This window comes from Ischnura elegans, chromosome 12 (genome assembly GCF_921293095.1).
Source record: "Ischnura elegans chromosome 12, ioIscEleg1.1, whole genome shotgun sequence".
Lineage (NCBI taxonomy): Eukaryota > Metazoa > Arthropoda > Insecta > Odonata > Coenagrionidae > Ischnura > Ischnura elegans.
In genome coordinates this window covers 21,157,370-21,178,428 of record NC_060257.1, presented here as the reverse complement: position 1 = coordinate 21,178,428, position 21,059 = coordinate 21,157,370, and the positions used below count along the sequence as shown (strand labels likewise).

The 21,059-nt window shown below is 40.8% G+C and overlaps 1 protein-coding gene across 2 annotated transcripts in view; it reads left to right on the top strand.

Annotated features, from left to right (window-relative positions):
• The first annotated feature begins 2,376 nt into the window (after positions 1–2,376).
• Positions 2,377–21,059, top strand: part of LOC124169222 (cyclin-dependent kinase 4) — a 30,880-nt gene continuing 12,197 nt past the window's right edge. Inside the window, exons 1-4 of one of the 2 annotated variants that reach the window (XM_046547755.1) lie at positions 2,377–3,794; positions 3,890–4,003; positions 15,594–15,763; positions 20,323–20,491. In XM_046547755.1, coding sequence (XP_046403711.1) covers positions 15,679–15,763; positions 20,323–20,491 — 254 coding nt within the window. In that variant the 5' untranslated portion in view covers positions 2,377–3,794; positions 3,890–4,003; positions 15,594–15,678. Of the gene's footprint in view, positions 4,004–15,593; positions 15,764–20,322; positions 20,492–21,059 lie in introns of both variants that reach the window. The other variant, XM_046547754.1, reaches the window with a different exon arrangement.

Here is a 21,059-nt window from a genome sequence, read left to right as displayed (position 1 = left end):
GTCCGTTTTGAGATCTGTCGCCTTTTCGAAGCATTCGCGGTGGAAAATCAACGGCCCTAATCCTTTCGCAGATGAGTTGATGACGTCACGAAATCCTGCTGAGAAAACCACCGCTTCTCAGCTACACTTCGGTCTCTCCCTTCGATATCCGATTGTTCATTGTTGTTTTCAATCTTGTTAACGATTCCTTTCTTTCAGTTCACGGTTCTCTCTGAACGAGTTAATGAACCGGAACTATAAATGCGTCACCAACTCATGAAAAGTGGTCACCAACTTTATATTCACTTATTTTTAACTTAAGAGAGAAATAAGACAACTTTTTGCAGAGAGATATCGTGGAGCAGCATATCGAATGATAAACATAGATATATTACTGCCGACTGATCTTATTTTAACAGCTCAAAAAACGTTTTTCGATGGCTATACGATGATTTTATTGCATGTTTTATTGAAGCATTGTGATTTAAGAATAAGCATGATGACTGTATAGCATTATCATTTTAAGATAGAATGGCTGAATGAGGTAGATTTATTTCTTTGAATTAACTTATCTTTCCTTAACTTTCGCGGATTGGTCCAGGTTGACCTCTACCCAAACCAACTTTCAGGTAAAACCACTGAGAGAGTGAATTCTGCGCATTTAGATGGCGTAAACTTTCTCGTGGACTGCAATCCCTATTCAATCAATGAAACCTGTTCTCGGCGTTTCCGCTAACCCAAAACTCTTTCCTCTATCACGATTTCAGCCATATGCCCCAAAATTCAAGAGACGTCATCAAAATAGAACAACTCGAAGCAATTGCTTTTCGAATATTATGTGAATTAAATTTTGTTTTAATTTCCTTTTTATATCCGGAACCAAAATTACATGTCTGAAAATGCATTTTACATCATTTTGGCGCTTAAAATATAACTTTAAGCAGACGCAGTTATTATATATATAATCAAGACAAGATTTTTAAATATTTTTTTGACTTCTCAGAGGCTTTGGGGGGGGATACAACCCCTCACCCCCCCTAATATTTGCGCCACTGTACGGGACCAAATATGTGTAACGTTTGGAAGCTTAAATAAAATCAAGATAAAAGCAATGCGATACCCAATTCTCTCTTAAGAAGGCCACCTTTCATCGGCGGATCTAGGGGGGGGGGGGGGACACGTGCTCCCCCAGACCCTTAAAAAATATGCAAGATTTTTAATACGGTCCCGTTATCATTGCCTTCGTTTTGTACTACGGGGTATCCTTGTGCCCCCCCCCTGAGAAAGAAATCCTGGATCCGCCCCTGCCACCTTTCAATTAAATTTTATAGTTTTGTTTGCATTCTACGACGGCTAAGGCAGCGAAAAAGTTACCCATCCGACATCAAGATAAGAACCGTGTTAAGGGGCATCGATTAATTACGTGAGGCGAAGGGGGTCAAGCCGAATCTCACCCAATCCAACGTGGGAAAGAAGGGGGGTCCTGACAAGTATCACGTAATTATTTTCCCTCAAGAGAAGGCGTTTAACTATCATAGCAATCTTAAGTACTAGTCCAATGGCGTACCCAGGATCAAAACTAGGGAGGGGGGCAAGCCATTGTTTTTTCTAGTTGAGGGTATGATTTAAGCATAGAAAAGTTGAATGAAATCAACATTTTAAGGGAACTTTAACAGCTCTATAAGTTTTTAAAATTATTTGCTCGAAAAAATATTATTTTCAATGAAGGCATTGCGATTTTTGCTACCGGGGGGAGGAGGGGGGGCGCTGCCCCTAACTGCCCCTCGCTGGGTATGCCCATGTACTACTCTTAACTAATCTTAATAAAAGAATTAAGCTATCAATGAAAAATGTAACGCAATTAAGCATAGATTAACATATTTACACAGAAAATACGCATTTTGAACAATCTCACGTGAGATTAGAGGGAGGGGGCCGAGCCAAATCTCACGATATCTCACTAAGGGGGAAAGGGGAAATCCAAAAATCGCCAAAATCATGTCACGTAATTTATGTACTTCATTTTTTATTCGTAGTCGCAGCGCTTTCGCCCACCCCTAGGATTGATTAGAATGTAGGTTACATATTGTATAATAAGAATGGTGAAGATCAGACGAAAATTGACGTTCTGGTCTAAGTATGCTGTCACCAAATATTTTATCGAAATCCGCGTAGATCGAGGGGGTTACAGCCGGTCCACTTAACGTGGGAATGGAATGTCACTCAATTTTTTTCCCGTTCGAATTCCGCGAACTCACGAACCGAACGGCACCCTTTCTCCGCTCGAGTCTCCAGCAACAGATGGCGGGGCGGTCGCCTCCGAAGTTCTTTCTTCCTTCCGCCGCCGCCGCGAAGCATCTTACCCCTCCTCCGAATTCCTCCGTTCCCCTCCGTCGTCAGCGGCGATCGCCATTCAGCCAGCCAACGGGCCAGCCAGCCTGCGTCCTCGCCGGGGTACATGCTGCATTCGGTGGCTCGAACTTCCGGAGCAGCCGATACCTCCCCACACCGTCAACACCACCGGCTGCTCGACGTCCATCTTTTCCCTGCATTCAGCGGCGGGTCGACCACGTGGTCGCGACTCCTTGCCTTTAACTGTCCCTTGTATCCCTCGTTATTTTCCTCTCGCTACAGATTCGCTCACGAGGTCAGAGAGGAAGTGATCATGTGATCTGCAATCGTACACGGGAAGCCATCGTCGGCGAGTCTGCTTGAATGCATGCACCGAAAACATTGTCGTGTGTACTGATCATGTTTTGATGCCACCTCATTTAGTTTGCATTGACTGACAGGTCTGTGGGGAATCATATGCCGCCTGTTGCACTTTAATGGTGTTTGTGACGATCCCGTGTTAGTCTGAAGAGTCGTGAACTGAAAACATTGTATTGTGTGCCTTCTTTTTTGGGTCCGTTCCATTGGGACTGATTTGTGTTTACTTGGCTGTCGGTAGGGAAACGATTGTTGCCCCTGGCACGCTATTGGTGTTGATAATCTCTGACTCTACGAGAAGATTTTTGCTGGTGTCGTATAATTGGATCATACTTTGCTTAATAGACTCTAGTTTGTGTATATTCGGTGGCTTTATGAAACGATCGTTGCTGACGCCTGTTGAAACGCCGGCATAACTTGCGAACAATGATTCCGCGTGGTGCGAATCTCCAAGAACGTTCTTCGCTGCTTACCATGTGTGTTTTTGGCGATTCCATGGTGTTCTGACGCGTGAGAACGGTGTTCTGTGAGGGCCAAGGCGTGCCGGAATTTTACCACACCGCCCCATAGTGTGGAGAAGGGGCCGCCGGCTTCAATTGAGGGAGACTCGTTATATGGGAGAAGAGTAGAGGCCCCTCAACGAACAACCCGTGCCCCCTCCCCTGTCTCTTCATTGCCTTTCTCACCCCACTAAGCCAACCCTGCAAGTAAAGAGGCAAACGGAAAACCCATTGAAGTAAGGAAAGAGCTCAAAGAGGATTGGTTGCTGGAGCAAAGGCTGATAAGCGAGTAGTGTTGTGTTGGAGCTCGTTTTTTAAACTCTGAAAACGTCTCCTTTATCTTTGTGGTCCGTATCGTGCATTGTTGTGATACCTCAGGGAAATGTGCTAGTTTTATTTACTTTCGCCGTCTTCATTAATGTGAAGTTTATACAAGCGTCAGAATAAAAAGCGTCGAAGACATCATCTCTGTTCCCTAGACGTAGACACAGGAATATAATTTCAGACATCGGGGAAAAGTGTCTTTTTAATTGCTCTTGCCGTGTGTACGAAAGTGATGTCAAAACACTGGCTTGGGAAAATATCCGAGGAATTTACGTCTCCCTTGTAAGTACTTCCTGTTCTCAAGACATCGTGCTTTGGAATATCTTCACAAACCCTTCGGGTTAATTGAATGGGCGATTTATTCATTCATGTCACAGTCGGTGTGAGAAGACTTTAAAACGTGTCTACGTCATCCTCTGGGATACCCCATGTCTACGAGACATCAACCGCGGTGCACCTTCGCAGAGGATCAATTTGTTGGCCGATGACCGGTAAGTGCAGTTGACGCATTTATTTTGTTTCTTGCGTCGTCTCAGCTGCCGTCCGACAGATGTAGCCGCGGTCCGCCCCTCCCCCCCACCTCCACTCGTTTCCTTGGCTCCCATACCCCGTCCTCCACCTAACAGCTGCCGCCCTCCCCTCCTGTTCTCCAGCCGCCCGACCAAGCTGCCCTGACCCCAACCATAGCGTTTTGTATTTGCATCAACCCTCCTCAGGAATGTGCATTCGTGATCTCCCGAGGCATTTGAATTCCGCCCTTCCTCCCCTGGGCCTCACCTCTCTGAATTTGTGAATTGTGGAGAGAGATTGAGCTGATTCATCAATTTCATGTCATTGCTGATTGTGTTTGTTTTAAAGTGATTGGTGCGTATTTTTTTGCGGGTTTCGATCCGTCACCTACTCCTGGGGCGTAAATGCGGCGAAGAATTAAACGATTTAAACCTTTCGCTGACAAGTTGATGACGTCAAGAAATGCAGCTGAGCGGGTCACCACTTCTCCGCGACTACATAACCTCGCGCATCAGCCTAGTATGATTCGTTTTTGTTCACACCCTTGCGAGCGATTATTTCCGTCAATGAACGTTACCCTCAAAACAATGATCTAAAATAATGACGTCACCGATCTCTGGAAAAGGGGCGGCAACTTTCATGTTTTCTAATTTTAAACGTGTTAGTAAATCGCTGACTAAGGCAATTTTTTCCTTTTATTTATCTTCCCCTTTTATTTACCGAGTACTAAGATGCATTGCGGTATTAGATTTAGGAGAGAACTACCCTTATCTTCACCAGTATTTAATTATCGTGGGTTGTTACAGCTTAACACTTCAATAGACCCGCATTTATCCTATTTAAAAGCCGACGTCTTCTCTAGCTCTTCTCCGCATTAAATCCACAGCCATAACCCTTTCGCCGATAAGTTGTTTACGTCACGAACTCATGGCATTCTCTTATTTTTTGTTATTGCCGGTTGTGATAGTGTCCTACAGATTGAGAGACCAGTGTTGCTCACTTTTACAATCCGACTTCTACTTCTCTATCAATCCGCCGCGAAATTAGATTCCCTTAAATATTTTCGCAGGTAAGTTGATGACGTCACGAACTTATGGCGAACTCATTGCCGCTTCTCGACTACTCCTCGGCCTCGCACATGGATCTCGTGCGATTCGTCGTTGTTAATGCCTGAGTGGCAATATCATTTTTCCATCCTTTCTAGGGATAGCTCCAGCGTTCGCTCCAATGATGGCTGAAAAAAATTACTTTCACGCGATCATTTTCCGCGATGGCTCGAGGGATGGAAATCCCATCCATTTTTCCATCACTTGGCACTTACCTTTATCCGTCACTGAAACCATAGGTGGCACCGTCCTTTGGAACGCACGGCCACTAATAGCGACTGTAACGCAAAGCTTTGGTTTTAATTGAATGACAGTTGTAATTACGGATATTAGCAGAAGCGATGGTGAAAGGGACGGTTGGAATGGCCGCGTGATTCAGAAAGTGATGGGTCGAGCGATCACTTTTTAGGTCGTTGAAACCCTATCGTTGGAGCTATCATTCGTAGGGGCGAAAAAATGATCGTGTGATGCAGGCTTAAATCCCAATTCATAAAAATAATTCGGCAGATTGAAGGGAAAGACAAGTTACATAGAAAGAATCTTCCATAAGGCCTGTTTACACGCTGCATTAACCCCTACGAGTTAATGTCTAAAGGCAGTTTTACACGGGGCACGTACTTGCACAATCTGACGTGTGTACGAAGGCGTAATCAAAATTACGTTGTGTAAAGGCCGTTTTACACGGTACACGGAATTGCGCAGTCTGACGTACGTGTGAAGGCGCAATCAAAATTGCGTCGTGTAAAGCAGTGAATTGCTAGAACACATGCGAGAATGCGTTGATGCGAGACGGCAAAATAGCCCCTGGTCTAATTTCGTTCATGCAGCTCTAACCTGCGCAATTCCGTGTACCGTGTAAAACGGCCTTAAAGCGGTGAATTGCTAGAACACATGCGAGAATGCGTGGATGCGAGACGGTAAAATAGCCCCTGTTCTAATTTCGTTCATGAATTCGCGCAGTTCCACGCCATTTTAGAAAATAATGCAGCTCTAACCTGCGAAATTCCGTGCCCCGTGTAAAACGGCCTTCAGTGTTTGAACGCGTGAATGAACACGAAGACGCGCCGTGTAACCACCCAACTTTTGTGAATGCATGAACAGAAAATAGAACCTGTTCTAATTTGGTTCATGCATTCGGACATGTTCCGTTCCGGTCCACAAATATCATTCACGCAAACAGACGTTAACTCGTACGTGTTAATGTATCGTGTAAACAGGCCTATATAAAGTGATTCTATAAGTTTAAAATAGCAAATGCGGAAGTTGTCCCCCACTTCTCATGCGCTGGTGGCGTCGTTAGAATATTGGATCATTCATTCGAACAGGAAAATCCATTCATTCAGGGGAGGAATCCCTCACAAGAGCCCACGCAACAAAGCACGGAAGGTCCACGTAAAAGGCGGAGGAGTAACTGAGAAGCGGTGACATCCAAGGCTCGAGTTCGTGACGTCATCAAAATTTCGGAGAAAGGGTCTCGATTTTTCGCCGCGAGTAGCTCCAGAAGTAGGTGACGGATCGATAGACAGAATAATTTAGGTCTCTTTAAATTTTACAACCGATTTGGACTCGAGCAAAGTCTAAAATGATTAAAAAATGAGCCAATTATCTCATTATGTAGTAATGAATTCTGCCAATCCAAAAATTCGGAACGTATTGCGAGCACACGTAAATACATTAATTAAAAAGTTACCATAGTTCCTCTCGGGTTTTCCATAACCGACGTTTCCTTACTCGGCAGCGTACGGACGCTCTGATGGTGACTGGAACGGTGAATAACCCGAGAAGAATTGCTGCCATCAGTTCGCAGGGTGGGCAAACCTACAATTAATTGAAAAATTTCTCCGGAGACTTCAACGAGCGACAGGGAATGTCCTAGGGGTATGCAATGCGAGCGACAAACTTATACAAAATTTTTCCTGCTATTCATCGATGCCCTGAGGATTTGAAATGTCGCTCATTTATGACCAAAGGGATGTGCTTCGGGTAAAGACTAACGGGGCCGGGTAACCCGGGCGACGTAGCTAGGGGGCGACCAAACGCTCAAACAGCAAAAAAAAGTTTTCATATTTTATTAAGTTAATATTTTTATACAACTTTCTTGGGTAAATTTATTTTCATATACTAAGTTTAAGCTAACGCGCAAAAACACATGTATTTTTTTATTATGCACACCTTTTGGGGGAAGCCCTGAAACATGATTGCTGTAGCCCGCCATTTTACAACCAGCTATAAAATAAATCATAGAAGCACTATCAATCATGGGAGCAACTTCAGGTTTAATTTTCTTGAAAGAGGGAGGATAGTGAAAGTTATATTAAGAAAACTTAGTCACCCAATTGGTGTCTCTTTTTGTTATTAAAAGTTGAAAAAGTGGTATTTTTCAACAAAAAACACTATCGTAATGATTATTTTCATAAGATTTATCAACAAATAAATTTAAAATTTCCCAAAACCTCACTCTACTTTAAAGTTGGTGGTCTTTACCATGCTTACAGAGATTTTTATGGCTTTCATGTGATATATGTGATTTTTACAAGTGAAAAAAGATCTGCTTTCCCGGCGTTTGATGGTAGTGAAGGGTATTCGAGTTCGGTGGAGAGCTCGAATAGCCTTCACTACGATTTTTACATGTGTTTGAAAATATCACTTTTTTTGTCGAAATTTGTCTAAAGTGCAATTTTTGAACATTTGTAGATAAAAAGTTTTCAAGTGAAAATCGTTTTGATAGCACTTTTGAAAACTATAGCAGCGTGTTTGTAGCTTCTAGATTTTTTTACTAGTTTTGCTCATTTGGTTTAGGTTTTACAGGGGCACAAAGATGGTAGTTTTGGATAATTTGACCGATTTTTGTGTTTGCGCCTCATTGACTTCAAACTCTCATATCTTGGAAAATACTTGCAATGGGTCTTCAACCCATTATTCCCCAGACTGTATGTAGGGCTTTTAACTTCGGTTGTTTCGCATTTTCCGATATATTTTCGCCAAATTAAGATGAATTTTTGGAAGAATATTATATTAATCATATTAAATGATTTTCACAATGCTGCGTATAAGCAACGCTGGGAAAACTCCCCTAAATAAATACAAAAATACGTAATTTTTAAAAACTTAGGTTATATAGGGTGCTTTCCAATCGCGTATCTGCGCTGATCTGTTTTAAACTGTTTAGCTCAGAGCGTGTTCCAATCGCAGCTGTGACGTCATCTGCGCTAAACAGATGGGAACACATCCTGCACCGTCGTTCGTCTGCGCTAGCAGACAAAACTTGTGATGGCGGGAAAATATATTGGTGACGGAAAATGAATGAATGAATTCCACCATCTCAAAGATAAGTATGATGATCATTTGAGAATAATGAACAATAATTTGATCTATACATGTCTTACATAAGTTTAATTAAGATCGTAATTTGGGAAATATAATATTATCTTCGTCAAACGTAATGATTAATATAACGCACGATCAGAGAACGATAGCAAGAGGAGGCTAGAGGCTAGATTTTCTAGAGTAATTGTCCTTATCAAAAAAATTAGAAATGGAGAATGTAAGCTATTTAACTAAAATGTTATATTGCTTAGATTCTAAGCAGATTTATTTCATTAGCTTACATGGATAGCAGGCGTATTATATACCAAATTTCCTTTAACGTTCATGTGGCGTTAATTGCATTCCATTAATTGAAATTCAGTACCGCAAAATAACTATAGAATCGGCAGATTTATAATGCGGTGTTAACATTTTTTACGGCTTTACCTGCGTGATATAGATGTAAGTTGTATATGTATCTCAATCCAGAAATGCGAAATGAAGTATAACTGGTATAACTGCCGGCACTAGCAGTTCGGGAGAGGTAATTATTAAGTAGCGATAGTTCCATTATTTTATTTCAATTAATACTTACTAGTGCTTTAACTAAATACAAAATGAAATATACGAACATTTATCACCCTTCTTCAATAATAATGTGGCGAAGGTCAGTTCAAAAGCTCTAAGTCATTTGAACATTCAACTTTTGCCGCCGATCGGTCCACCGTTTGTAAACACACTAGCGCAGATGCGTTCCAATCGTCTGTTTCAGCGTGCGCTAGTGTGTTTCAATCTGTTGCGATGTGTGCTAGTCTGCGCAAGGTGATTGGAAAGCACCCATAATTTATTTTTTATCTTGATTTGCGCACTCGACATCTTCGCCGGGAGTTATCGGTATTCCTTCGGAGGAAATTCCCAATTCTGCCTTTCAACGGACATGATATGGGGTATGCCATTTTTCCTAGGGTGTCTCGTATGTGGGCATCCATTTTTATGCGGAACGCCATCAGTCATAAAAATACAATTATATAAATGAAAATGTTGGTGACGATGACAAAATTAGAACTAGAGATACTTTAAAAAAAAGTCCGTAAATCGAAGAAAAAATTATTCTGAAGTAGAAACTTGTTCTGAGAATTAGGATTCAATAATGTTGCGTTAACGCAACGCTGGGGATTAATGGGTTAATATTTTGGACTTTTCTTAACTAAGGTTGAAACTAACAACAGGGAAAAAAATAATCAAAATCTAAGATGGTGGGCGTGGGACCCCCCAAAAATTGGTTGAGTTGACATGGAATGACCCTACTGCCACCTCCTCTGTAGTGCTTCTTCTGAACTCTTGAGTTTCTGAAGCTGTTAACTCCTTTCATACGGCGAAAATGACCTTGTAGATAAGTTTCCAGCGAGATTCGGTGGAAATCTTTGATATTTAACATAATAAAAAGTACCTGTCCATTTTAACACTTATTTATTCCATCTGTTCCCGGTTTCGGCACATTCATAATGCCATTATCAATGCTGAAAGTATGTCATGTGTGGCAGTAGACAAGTACTTTTTATTATGTCAAACGAACTGCGTCGTCACTCGCCTCCAAACACCTACCCTCGAAAGGGTGAGTAATACAGACACACCTGGCGGAATATCTGCTGCTCGAAGGTCTTGGAACTTCCGTGCGAATCACCTGCCGGGTGTTAGACAAAGGATTAACTGCTCTAAATTCATGCGCTACGGGCTATATTAATCTCGCATGGCAAATTGGGTGGAAGGTGACGGTGTTCTTCATTATTCAGGTTCTCATTGGAAGCTCCAGTTATTTCGAGCCAAGTTCGTGAGATGGAATGGAAGTTGGGTGACTTTTTCGCCGTAGCTTTTTCTCTTTCCGATTCTCTAACTCTTACGAAAATGAAAACTATTTTCTTTATTGTTTTTATTAGCCGGAATCTAATTAGTTGTAGTGAAAAATTTTGTCTTGTTTTTGTTGGCGAGAATATAATTAGTTGACTTGGGGGTAATCCTCCCCAATTATTTATCTTATCGTTTAACGAACTCTAACGAAAAGAAAACTTTTTATTTTTTTTAGGGGGAACCTAATCAGTTGTAAGAGTCGTAGGGAGGCTTATTCACCAGTTTTTAACTTTCGGATTCACTAAAAGCTATTAAAAAAATGAAAATTAATATTTTTGTGGAAACCCAATTAAATGCCAGATTCGACAAGATACATAATTTTTTGGCCAGCAAAATAGAGGAAAACGGATAGAGCAGTAAGGACATCAGAAAGAGAATTGCGTTAGCAAAGTGAATGTTCGTGGTCAGGAAGGAGCTTATGAAAGGATCATTGTGTAAGAGTTTAAAGGTAAGGCTAGTGACGAGTCCCATCTGGAGTGTAGCGCTGTATGGTGCGGAAACGTGGACGCTCCTTATGATGGGGTCACCACTTCCCAGCTACTCTCAACGCCTTGCATTGGTCTCACGTTTTTTTTATTGTTGTTTACGCTCTTGAGAGTAGATGTCAATTGAAGTTCTCTCTTCAATTGACATCTACTCCTCCCTGTCAATTGAAGTTCTCTCTTCGATCCATTTATACAGGGTGTGTCAGGAAAAATCTGAAATACTTCAGGAGGTGGTGGGGTGACAATTTTAAGAATTTTTGTGCACGAGCGTGCTGCGCCCGCTCCCAGCGGGCTTCCCCCGCTCTTTTCAATGCAGGTCACAGAGGGATAGGCGCGTTTCTAATTTTAATATGTAGAAAAAAAGGCAGGGTCTTGTGTACAAATTTAATTGAAATGTTCATGTACAAATTGAGGTCAGAGGACCTCTTTAAACACAACATTGGAAGTAATTACACTATCGTCTGTTAATACTTGTTTAGCGTTTTCCTTAATATTTACAAAAATATTTTTAAAAGATCTTTTGCTACATAAAGTTGGCCATGAGAGAATACAGGGTCAAGCAGGAATAAGCCAGCTCTTTGCAAAGTCTGACCCTGAGCCTTGTTAATAGTCATCGCATAGGAAACCTTAATGGGAAATTGTCTGCGAGTCAAATTAAAAGACATGGTGGGATCCGACGGCGTTAACTGTATTCTTGGGATGAGTACAATCTTGCCGGAATCGATTATTTTTTTATCGATTATTTTTTTTTTTAATTTTTAAAAACCAATTTTAGGAAACAATAGCAATATTTAGGAAGTAAGATATGCCGTCGCATGTTCTCTGATAAATTCTGTGCATTTTGGTACCTCATTTGTAGAGTTTGGTTGCGTATAAGTTGAGAAAAAGGTATCTATAAGTACAGTAGAAATAATATAGAGGTTTAACACGGGGTCGCAACCAGGGATGGCAATCGAAACTAAATGAAAGTCAAAACCAGTAAATTTTCAAAAGTTTTTTCCCGGGAGCGAAATGTGAAAATGAAACGAAATGGATTTAAAACCGGGGAGCTAAACTCAGGTTATAAACGAAATCGGATTCAAAACTACTTAGGGTCGAAACTAAAATAAAACTCTGGAACTTAACGAAACTCATAATGTTTCGCACCGGAGAGACCACGTGCTTCAGCTTCGAACAGTTAAGTTTCGACCCACACGCCGAGTGAGAAGTGTGGTTGAATGAAGTAGAGGTTCGGCCTACCGGCATTAGATGTATGGGGCACTCTTATTGGGCGGCATATATGGGGGGAGGGGCATCGCATGGGCGCCAATCTGGCCTTTTTCAAATGAGGATAAAATTGACCATTGCCATTCGTCTAAACCGGTATTTCTAAAGCCAAATAATTTGTACATTATGAATAATACACTAGTGGTGGGTAACGAATCGCAATCAATGCCTTTCGTTTTCTTTGATGAAGGAAACTACCCTATTGGTGACAGCCCTGAACCTTGTACCATGAGCCTCGGTATAATTGCTATGGGAATTAAATAACCTGGGTAGCGTAGTGGTCTGCGCTGTGGCCCGGAAAGCCAAACGTCCGTTGTTCGATTCCTGGTCCTGGGGAATATTCTCTCGTGGCAATTCTTGTGGAGGGTCCCTTGGCTCGGGACCCTAGGCGATCAGCGACCAGCCGAGCTGTCCAGACCGCCCTGGCTTGGATTGAATCCTCCCCAACACGAAGTTACCCTCCGCAAGTTTACAGGCGTCCTTCCCCTCCTCCCCCGAGTCTGTGACGTAGTTGATAAACAACCTCCTCACCGCCCTTATCGCCTTTTCAGTCAATAACTGGGTTTGCTGTGTGGATACGAAACATTCGTAACTCACGGTTTCCCATTGATCTGTTAACAATGGACGGCTGCTACCCGTTTCTCAAGGGAAGCCAAGAAATTACGCATCATGCCATATTTAGAAGGAGTTCTAGAATTGTGCTCCATTCATGCAAGAATTTTCAGGAGGAATCCGCAGTACTATAGGAGGTGGTAGGGGAGAGAATTTTAAGCATTTTTTTGTCCATAAATATGGGCTCGCAACCAAGGAGGTTGTAAATATCTGAAGGGGGCACCACTGGTTTCGGGCTTGGAGCGAAGTGAAGGAATAGGGGTGCTTGGGTAGGACAAGCCATCCCCACTTTGACCAAAACATTGACATCGCATAAAGGTCAATACTTACTATTTGGTGAAATGTTTGGTCATATCTCGTTAATATATTAAAATAACTCATGGAACGCATAAAGTAAAGCTTTTCTTCTTACTTCATTGGTAGGCTTCGCGAAGTTATGATTCAAACATCTTTTCCCAAGGAAAAATTATTAACAATCACCACGGTAACGTCCTACAACCGGCTCAGCTGGAAATAAAATTTTACGAGAGTAAATTAGTCATTTACCTGCACTTATACTGTTGTCTAATTTTACTATAGCCAACAGAAATCTAACAATTACAGTAATAAGGTATATTTTCAAGGATATCCCCACCAGTAAAGTGGCCAACAGAAACAGAGTTTATACATTAATAATAGAAGTATCGCGTATTCTGGGAAAAATCCGATCACTATCACCGGCGAAATACTAATGATAATGGAAGCATTTTCACTGAATGTAGTTAATTTTCAGTACAAAACTTAACCACCACAAAATATCAGTCGGAGACTAAATATAATACCACGCTCCACAGTATAGATCGTTAAGAGTGTCCGTTAGTGCGCAAAGCGATAACGTCGTGGGTATGCGTAACTCCGCAAAAAGGTTTGCACCGTGAGGATTAAAAGTTTAATGTTGATACGTTACGAGTTATGTTTTACTGCTGAGAGTGTCAAGAGGTGTGCCTACCCTTAAGGATGTCCAACCACAGAAGTTGTATGATGTGACGTAACAAGCGGCATTGTGAAAGCGACGCGAAGGACGCGTCGGACACAACCAGAAGTAGTATTACGGCCTTTGGGAGCTTCAGATGCACCTACGTACTAACTTTGGTCGCAATTGGTACAGCAGTATGGAAATGCATAGAGGACAGACAAACGGACATCCTCATTTACATGATTAAAAAATAATGTTAATAAATATTCTTTGCAAATGTATGCCGTTTAATTTAAACTACTGCATCTCAAAGAAATAGCTTGCGCATATTGCATTTTAGCGGTGGGGATAAGGTGAGGGAGGGTGCAAGAGGGGGATCAGGGGAGAAGGGGCGGAAAACAGATCTTTGCCCCCGCCTGACAAAACTCCTAGTTCCAACCCTGGAAACACGTCAGGGGAATCAAGGAAAAATCAGAAAAATTCAACCATGCTTCAGGGAAAATTAATGTGTGCTACTTAAGAGCGACTGTAATTTTGAGTGGTTGGTGGTTTTTGTCGAGGGTTTGAGTGGAACTTAAGAGGAAAGTACTACTTAGATGTCAACAATCAAAGTACATCCTCTTTCCATGTAGTGTGGGGCATTGCTGGAAGTGCACCTAATGATACTGTAAAATTAGGAGTTTTTTAAAAGTCAACTCACCTATTTAGAATCAATCAGACTACAAAAACTATGTTTTGAGATATATCAATTTAAAGGTTTTGTGATAACAACCGACTACTATCTAATAATAGTTGAAAAACTTTCTATGTTGCCACGTCTATTTTTTGGGTGGTCCCTAGGTTTCCTGGCCGATGCTGGTTGCTTTTCACTTGTCGCATATTCCCTTGAGAAAGTAACCAGCATCGTTTGGGAAACGTTGGGGCCATCTGAAAAATTGATGCGGCGACGTAGCCCAAAGGTTATTTGATGCGTTGAGTGCCACGTGGTTTTATAGAGACTTCCCCGTTAGGCTGCGCGCGCAGGTGTTGTTCCATCCAGCAGCATTGCAACCAGTAAAATGCGACACAATCTGCTGACAAAACCTGGCCGAGTTTCAGCAGTGCGAAAATGTTGCAAATCGTGCTATGAAGAAAATGAGGCACAGAGTGGCAGAAAAATGGCACAAAATTTGACCAAGCAGGTTGTAACATTTTATGTCACTTGCGAGGGACATCCATTTTTATGTTTACCTTGTTTTAATAAAGTCCATTAAAGTTTTCTGAAAAAAATGTTCAATTTTTTCCTTTATTATCTATACTTTACCTATATTTTATACTTTCAGTCACTGGTGACTGACAGGGTATGAACGGAAACCTTGGTGTCGGTCATCGATGACTGACGTGGCACTCAACGTGTTAATTAACATGACTAGTACCGGTGCAATTTTTAACGAAGAATATAATCTTTCACAACTCTTAACCCTTAGGCTGTGGGGGCTCACAATTTTAGCTGCCAGCCAGTGCAGAAGAGACCCCCTGTGCAGGAGGGACCCCCTGCCACAAAGGCTACTCTGGTAGAGTTAAGCCCATTAGCGATCCTTATGGTGAGCGAAAGTGCCCAAGTGCAAAATATTCAGGTAGCAATAAAAAGTCTGAGTAAATGCCTCAGTCAGCGTGCAAAACATATAAAAACGTTCCCGCACTCTAAGGGTTAGTTAGAAAGATTGTGGAAAACTATTAGATTATAGTCGGTTATTCTCACAAAAGTTTTAAATTGCTTCATCTCAAAACAGTGATTTTTTTTAGTTACATCTGGTTGATCCTACATTGGCGAACTTTGAGACGCTTCTTAAGTCGTGATGATTGTTCATATTTCTCTATGTTCATGTTTTCAACCATTAGTGTGTCGGTGTTTTGACTATTTTTATTTGACTATTTATATTTGATTTCATAGGAGTGCTTAGGCGACTTCCAGGGGTGGAAGAAAGGAACGGGACGGCTACCACTGGCTCCTCCTAGTCAACGCCATCTTTGCCTGCATGATGCCAGGGTCATCTGCAGCAGCTGCCGAGGTGCCCTCGTTGCACCCTGGCAAGTATGAGGAGGTCTCCGTTATAGGCACAGGTCAGTAATGGTAGTACATTTGTGGACTTATGTGGAAGCCCCACTGCTTAACTTAATGAAGAATTTTATAATTCAATTATAATATTTAATTAAAATGGGCGATAGTAATTCCTTATATAGCACACTCCCGATTATTCGGGCTATTGACGGGGATAGACGACACGGATAATCGAAAACACAGATAACCCAAACTTTCACTTTAATGTCTTGTAATGTGTATAATTCACGCAAAACAAACAATATATTTTTATTTATGCAGTTATTCTGTTATTTTAGAATGCTTCTCGGACTCATAAAGGGCTTTTTTCGCCAGTTCGCGATCTTTTTAGCGGCGATAACGTGGTTGTACTCGTATTAGTAATGCTCCATGTGAGGCCTGGTTTCGGAAACCACACATCCGTGGCTTTTTGTTCACGGATACAGAAAAGTGGTTCGCACGAATGCTTCAAAACCACGGCTCACGCCGTACCTACACTGTCGGGCACCACGTCACTTATGCCCCGTTCACACTACGTCCTTTTTACGCCGGTTAGCCCCGACCATGGTTACAAAACGAGGTGTGAACGCAAGTTCCCGTTAACCGTGGTTGGGATTCTGACCACCGTTTTCCGACCATGGTTGGCGGTAGTTCATGCGTGTGTGAACGCAAGTTGGTTAAAAGCTGGTTAGAAAAAGAAGAAGGCGAAGCAGCAACGAAGTGGGATAGGAGGAAAGAAAACAGAAAATAAAGTTTCGAAGAGGAGACGGCCGTTATTGTTGAATTATATTCGTCAGAATTAATTCAAAGGAAAGTGCTATTGATTCATTCCGTAATGTGTTGTATAGTATGAGATTTTAAACCTGATTTAAGTTATGCGATATACTTTATAGTTCGTAGTGAATTAGCTATTAGCTCGTATTGTATTGTTACGGACAGATTGAATAATCTATATTAATATTTTGCTAGAATTAAGTAAAATGTGCGAAACTACCATAATAAAAATCCGAAGGTCACAATGATTTTAATGTTTTGTTAAGAGTTCTTTGTCCCAGTTTGAAAAAGATAACTTACGTTCATCCTTGAACAAAAGTTCTTCCCATATCAATATAAAGTATCAGGCTAACGGCTAGTCAGATGTAACGATAGAAAATAAATTTAGAAACGTCGGGTGATACCACATATCGCAAAATTTACCACGTTCTCTCTCTTATTTCATAAGTTAAATTTCAACAATCGTCACATTTCTGCAAGTTATTCGTCCACATTTGAAGAAGAGGTAAAAGAGTTTTAATTTACGGTATAGCATCAGAGTGGATCATGTCCTTTGTCAAAGTCAGAAAACAATAATACCTAAGAATGTAATGCAGCGAAAAGTGTATCTCCATCCCAAATCACAAGTGTCTCATATTGAGGCTCTAGTCTCAAGATTAGGTCCTCGATTTTCTTCACCTACATCAATGATTTGTCGACACATCCGAATCAAGGGCAAGTAGTAGTATATGTTGTTGATATCAACCTAATTATCAGCAATATTCGCTTTCATTCGTATTAAATAGAGCAGTAGAAGAATGCAAGCCACACTATGGATGAAATGATTAGTTGGACGAACACATATGAATTACCTCCTACGTAGCAAGGAACAATGATTGTCGACGCTGGAATGCAATTTTTAATTCATAAGCAGCTCATAATATGCACATATGTTTAAATTCATCATTAATATCATTGCAATTAACACAAGAACTTTTCCCTGCACATTCTATATTTCCATCCAACAAGTTATTCTGAGTTATTCGCTCTTGTCAATTCATTTTTCACTTGGAATTACTCTACCACTCATCAGATGTCGCCAGGGTCTAACCATGGTTGAGTGTGAACGCGCGTTGGTTCTGACGTCATCTTACGCTGGTTAAGAAAGATGGTAATGTGAACGGGGCATTAGTCGCCTCTCGCACAAGTTGTCGGGGTTGAAACTACTGCGTGTATCCGTGATCACGGAGCGCGGTGGCGCGCTGAGAGGCTTGGAAAACAGGAACACGGCGCTCCCGTGATGCAGCTAGCGCGCGATCGCTTCCGTTTTGCGAAGGGAATTCTAACGGAAATAATGAAGCCCGATGTATCCCAACATTAATGCAGTAATTTTAGCGATTTTGCGTCCATCTTATTTAAAAAAAATAAAGATCGCCGAAAATATTGACCGGGAGTGAAAATCGTGCACGGATAATCCACAACACGGATATACCGCAGCCGGATAATCGGGATTCTTCTGTACGATGCATTGACTTCACACACCGAGAGTACACTGAAGAAAAGAGGGTATCACAAGTTATTGCGATATGAAGTGAGCCAGAAGCAAAATACAGTAAAGGTGATGGCAAGTGTCAGTGAAAACTGGGAAAATTGTCAGTGGATTTTGAAATTCTGGAAGTGTCACTGAGAAACTTGGATAGGTTGTGTTTACATATCAGTCTCTCCCCCCTCATTAATTTTCCTACTAAAACTAATTTTTGTGTATAACGCAAAATGTGCCTCATTTATTAGTGGAACATTCAGATGTTATTCTCATTACTTTGATAATCAGCATCAAGTGTCTTAGCTTTTAAATGTACGACCAGTGAGAAGCTAATAATTCGCTCTCCTTTACTGTTGAGACAAAATGGTTCACAGACACAGAGCAAGAAAAAATCTAAGTACCAAATTTTCATTGTAATATTTTTTGAGTTTTGCAAAAATTTTACTAAGGAGAAAAAAAATATTATCATGATTGGGAAATTGGTAAATTGTCAAATGAAAGTCGGGTTATAGTCTAGGAATTTAAAAATTGGATGTCTCTACCACCATGGTAATCAACCAAGGGAACTTTTCTCAGGGAAAAGTCAGGAAAATTTAGATAGTTGTCACTTTCTTGAGTACTTCTCATCAATAGGGTAGTTTCCTTCATCAAAGAAAACGAAAGGCATTTATTGCGATTCGTTTCCCAACATTAGTGTATTCTTAGTATACAAATTATTTGATTTTAGAAATGCCAGTTAATACGAATGTTAATGGTCAATTTTAACCTCATTTGAAAAAGGCCAGATTGGTGAAGGTCGTTTGAGTGGTAGTTGTTTTTTGGTAGCTTGTCAAAATGTTTGTTGCTATTGCAAATCCCACCAAGTGTGACGTGCATGCTGATATTCAATTGTTCAAAGCTAAACAATATTCGGCAGCAGTAAATCATAGGGAACTTTTTGCTGTGTATGGCCCAAAGATTATGATTGAAATAGTTATTCTGGATTGGGTTTATGCATGTAAAGAAATGGCTCGACTCCCAGCGATTTGAGGATGTTATCAGTAACAGACACTGTGTTACTTCCATGAAATACTTACTTGTAAAAATTTTTTCTATGACCGGTTTCGGCTGTTACACCATTATCAAATACATAAAATATATTATAAAAAATATATTTATAAATATTTTGTGCAAGTAACAAAGTGTCTGTTATTGATAATATGGAGCATTTCCACCACGTACAAGCTTCCATTTGATTTGAGCATGATGAAGAGCTCAAAGATGCAGTCACTGGAAGGCTCATTAAGGCACAGGAGGGAGATTTTTTTGTGGAATGGATTTCAAATTAATTTTTTTAGGCATGATAAGTGCCTTAATGTTCATGAAAATTATGTTGAAAAGTAAAGGAAAGTTGTTTTTTTAAGACGTGTATACCGTATGTCTATGAATATAGTCCCCCCCCTAATTTTGAGGCTTCAGCTTCGAGAAAATTTTAAGAAATGCATTTGAATATAGTACCCCCTTTACTTTTACGGGTATTATTGGTAAAAAAGGGGGGACTATATTCAGACATATATGGTAATAGTGGTGTGCGAGTACTCAAAAATTCGAGTGGAGTGGAGTAGTTGGTACTCGACTCGAGTGTTTCGAGGAGCATTACGTTTGTCAAGTCGAGTAGTTTCGGTTACAGAGCTGTCGAGGCCTGTAAGCCAGTAATTAATTACGTGTATAGTCTTTATTGCTATTGTGCAGATGCCTTTACTCAGGGGTCTTACAAGCCGTCAGGCTACACATGTGAATGAACTTTTCGACATATTAATGGGGTTATTTCATTTAAACTGTGCCTCAACTGTTTAAGACATATCATTTCCATTTATCTCCTATTGCTGAAACAATTATCATCAACGTTCCTCATTATTTTTTTCATTTTAACTTCAGGATAAGCATTCAGAATAGAAAATGTATTAAGGGATTGGAAAGAGGAGAATATGTTGGAGCATTCATTGTTGTATTGCCTGGTCCAGAAATTACCATACTCGACTCGATACTCGTGAGTAGTTTTCAACTAGACTTGATACTTTTGAGTAGCTTTCAACTCGACTCGATACTCGTCTCGAGATCAAAAAGTACTACTCACACATCCCTGGTATATAATAAATATGCATTGTAAATCTACTTTAGCCTTTTATTTATACACAAAAATGGTGGTTACTTTCCGAGCAGCCCTTGTATTTTCAGGGGCCTGCTGTGGGCATTTCAAGCTTCTTGGAGTATCCTCTAATTTGGATCCTGTCATATATATTTCAGGGGCCTACGGGACAGTGTACAAGGCCAAGGATCTGTTGAACCCTGGCGTCATGGTGGCGCTGAAGAAGGTGCGCGTTCCACTGACTGAGGATGGTGTCCCCATGTCCACACTGCGCGAGATTGCATTGCTCAAGCAACTCGACCAGCACGAGCACCCCAACATAGTCAGGTAGGTGGCGAATGTCCTAGACTTCAAATCAGTGTTTTATTTTTCTAATTTTTATGCGTGCGTATTACATGCGTATGTGTCATGCACAAGGGAAAAGTATTTTGGTTGCCCATGGAATATCCCTTCTGATTTCACTCAGTGGTCATAACAATTTTGTGATCTACAGCATCTTGCACATTATGGTAAAAGGGTTAGCTTATATGCAATTCTAATTCTTTTGAAAGTGAGTAAAGAATCTCCCCCAATTTGGTGCTGAGCCTAATATAAATCTTGACCTTAAAACGGAATTTCACGTTGTGTTCCAATATCAATCCCAATGTTAAATATGCATGTACTTCGATTCTCCTAGCATTAGGGGTTATTAATACTACATATTATGTTACATAATGTGTGAATCTCATGAGAGGGTGTGCCAAGGCATATAACTCAAAATATAAATTGCATTCCTATTGTTAACGTGGGGGTATTTTCTGGCCTAAAAAGCTGATTTAAGCATTACAGTTGCAGTTTTATTGTTTGACAGTGAAATTATATTGCTAGATATCTTAGTTCATGTATAAACTGTGTT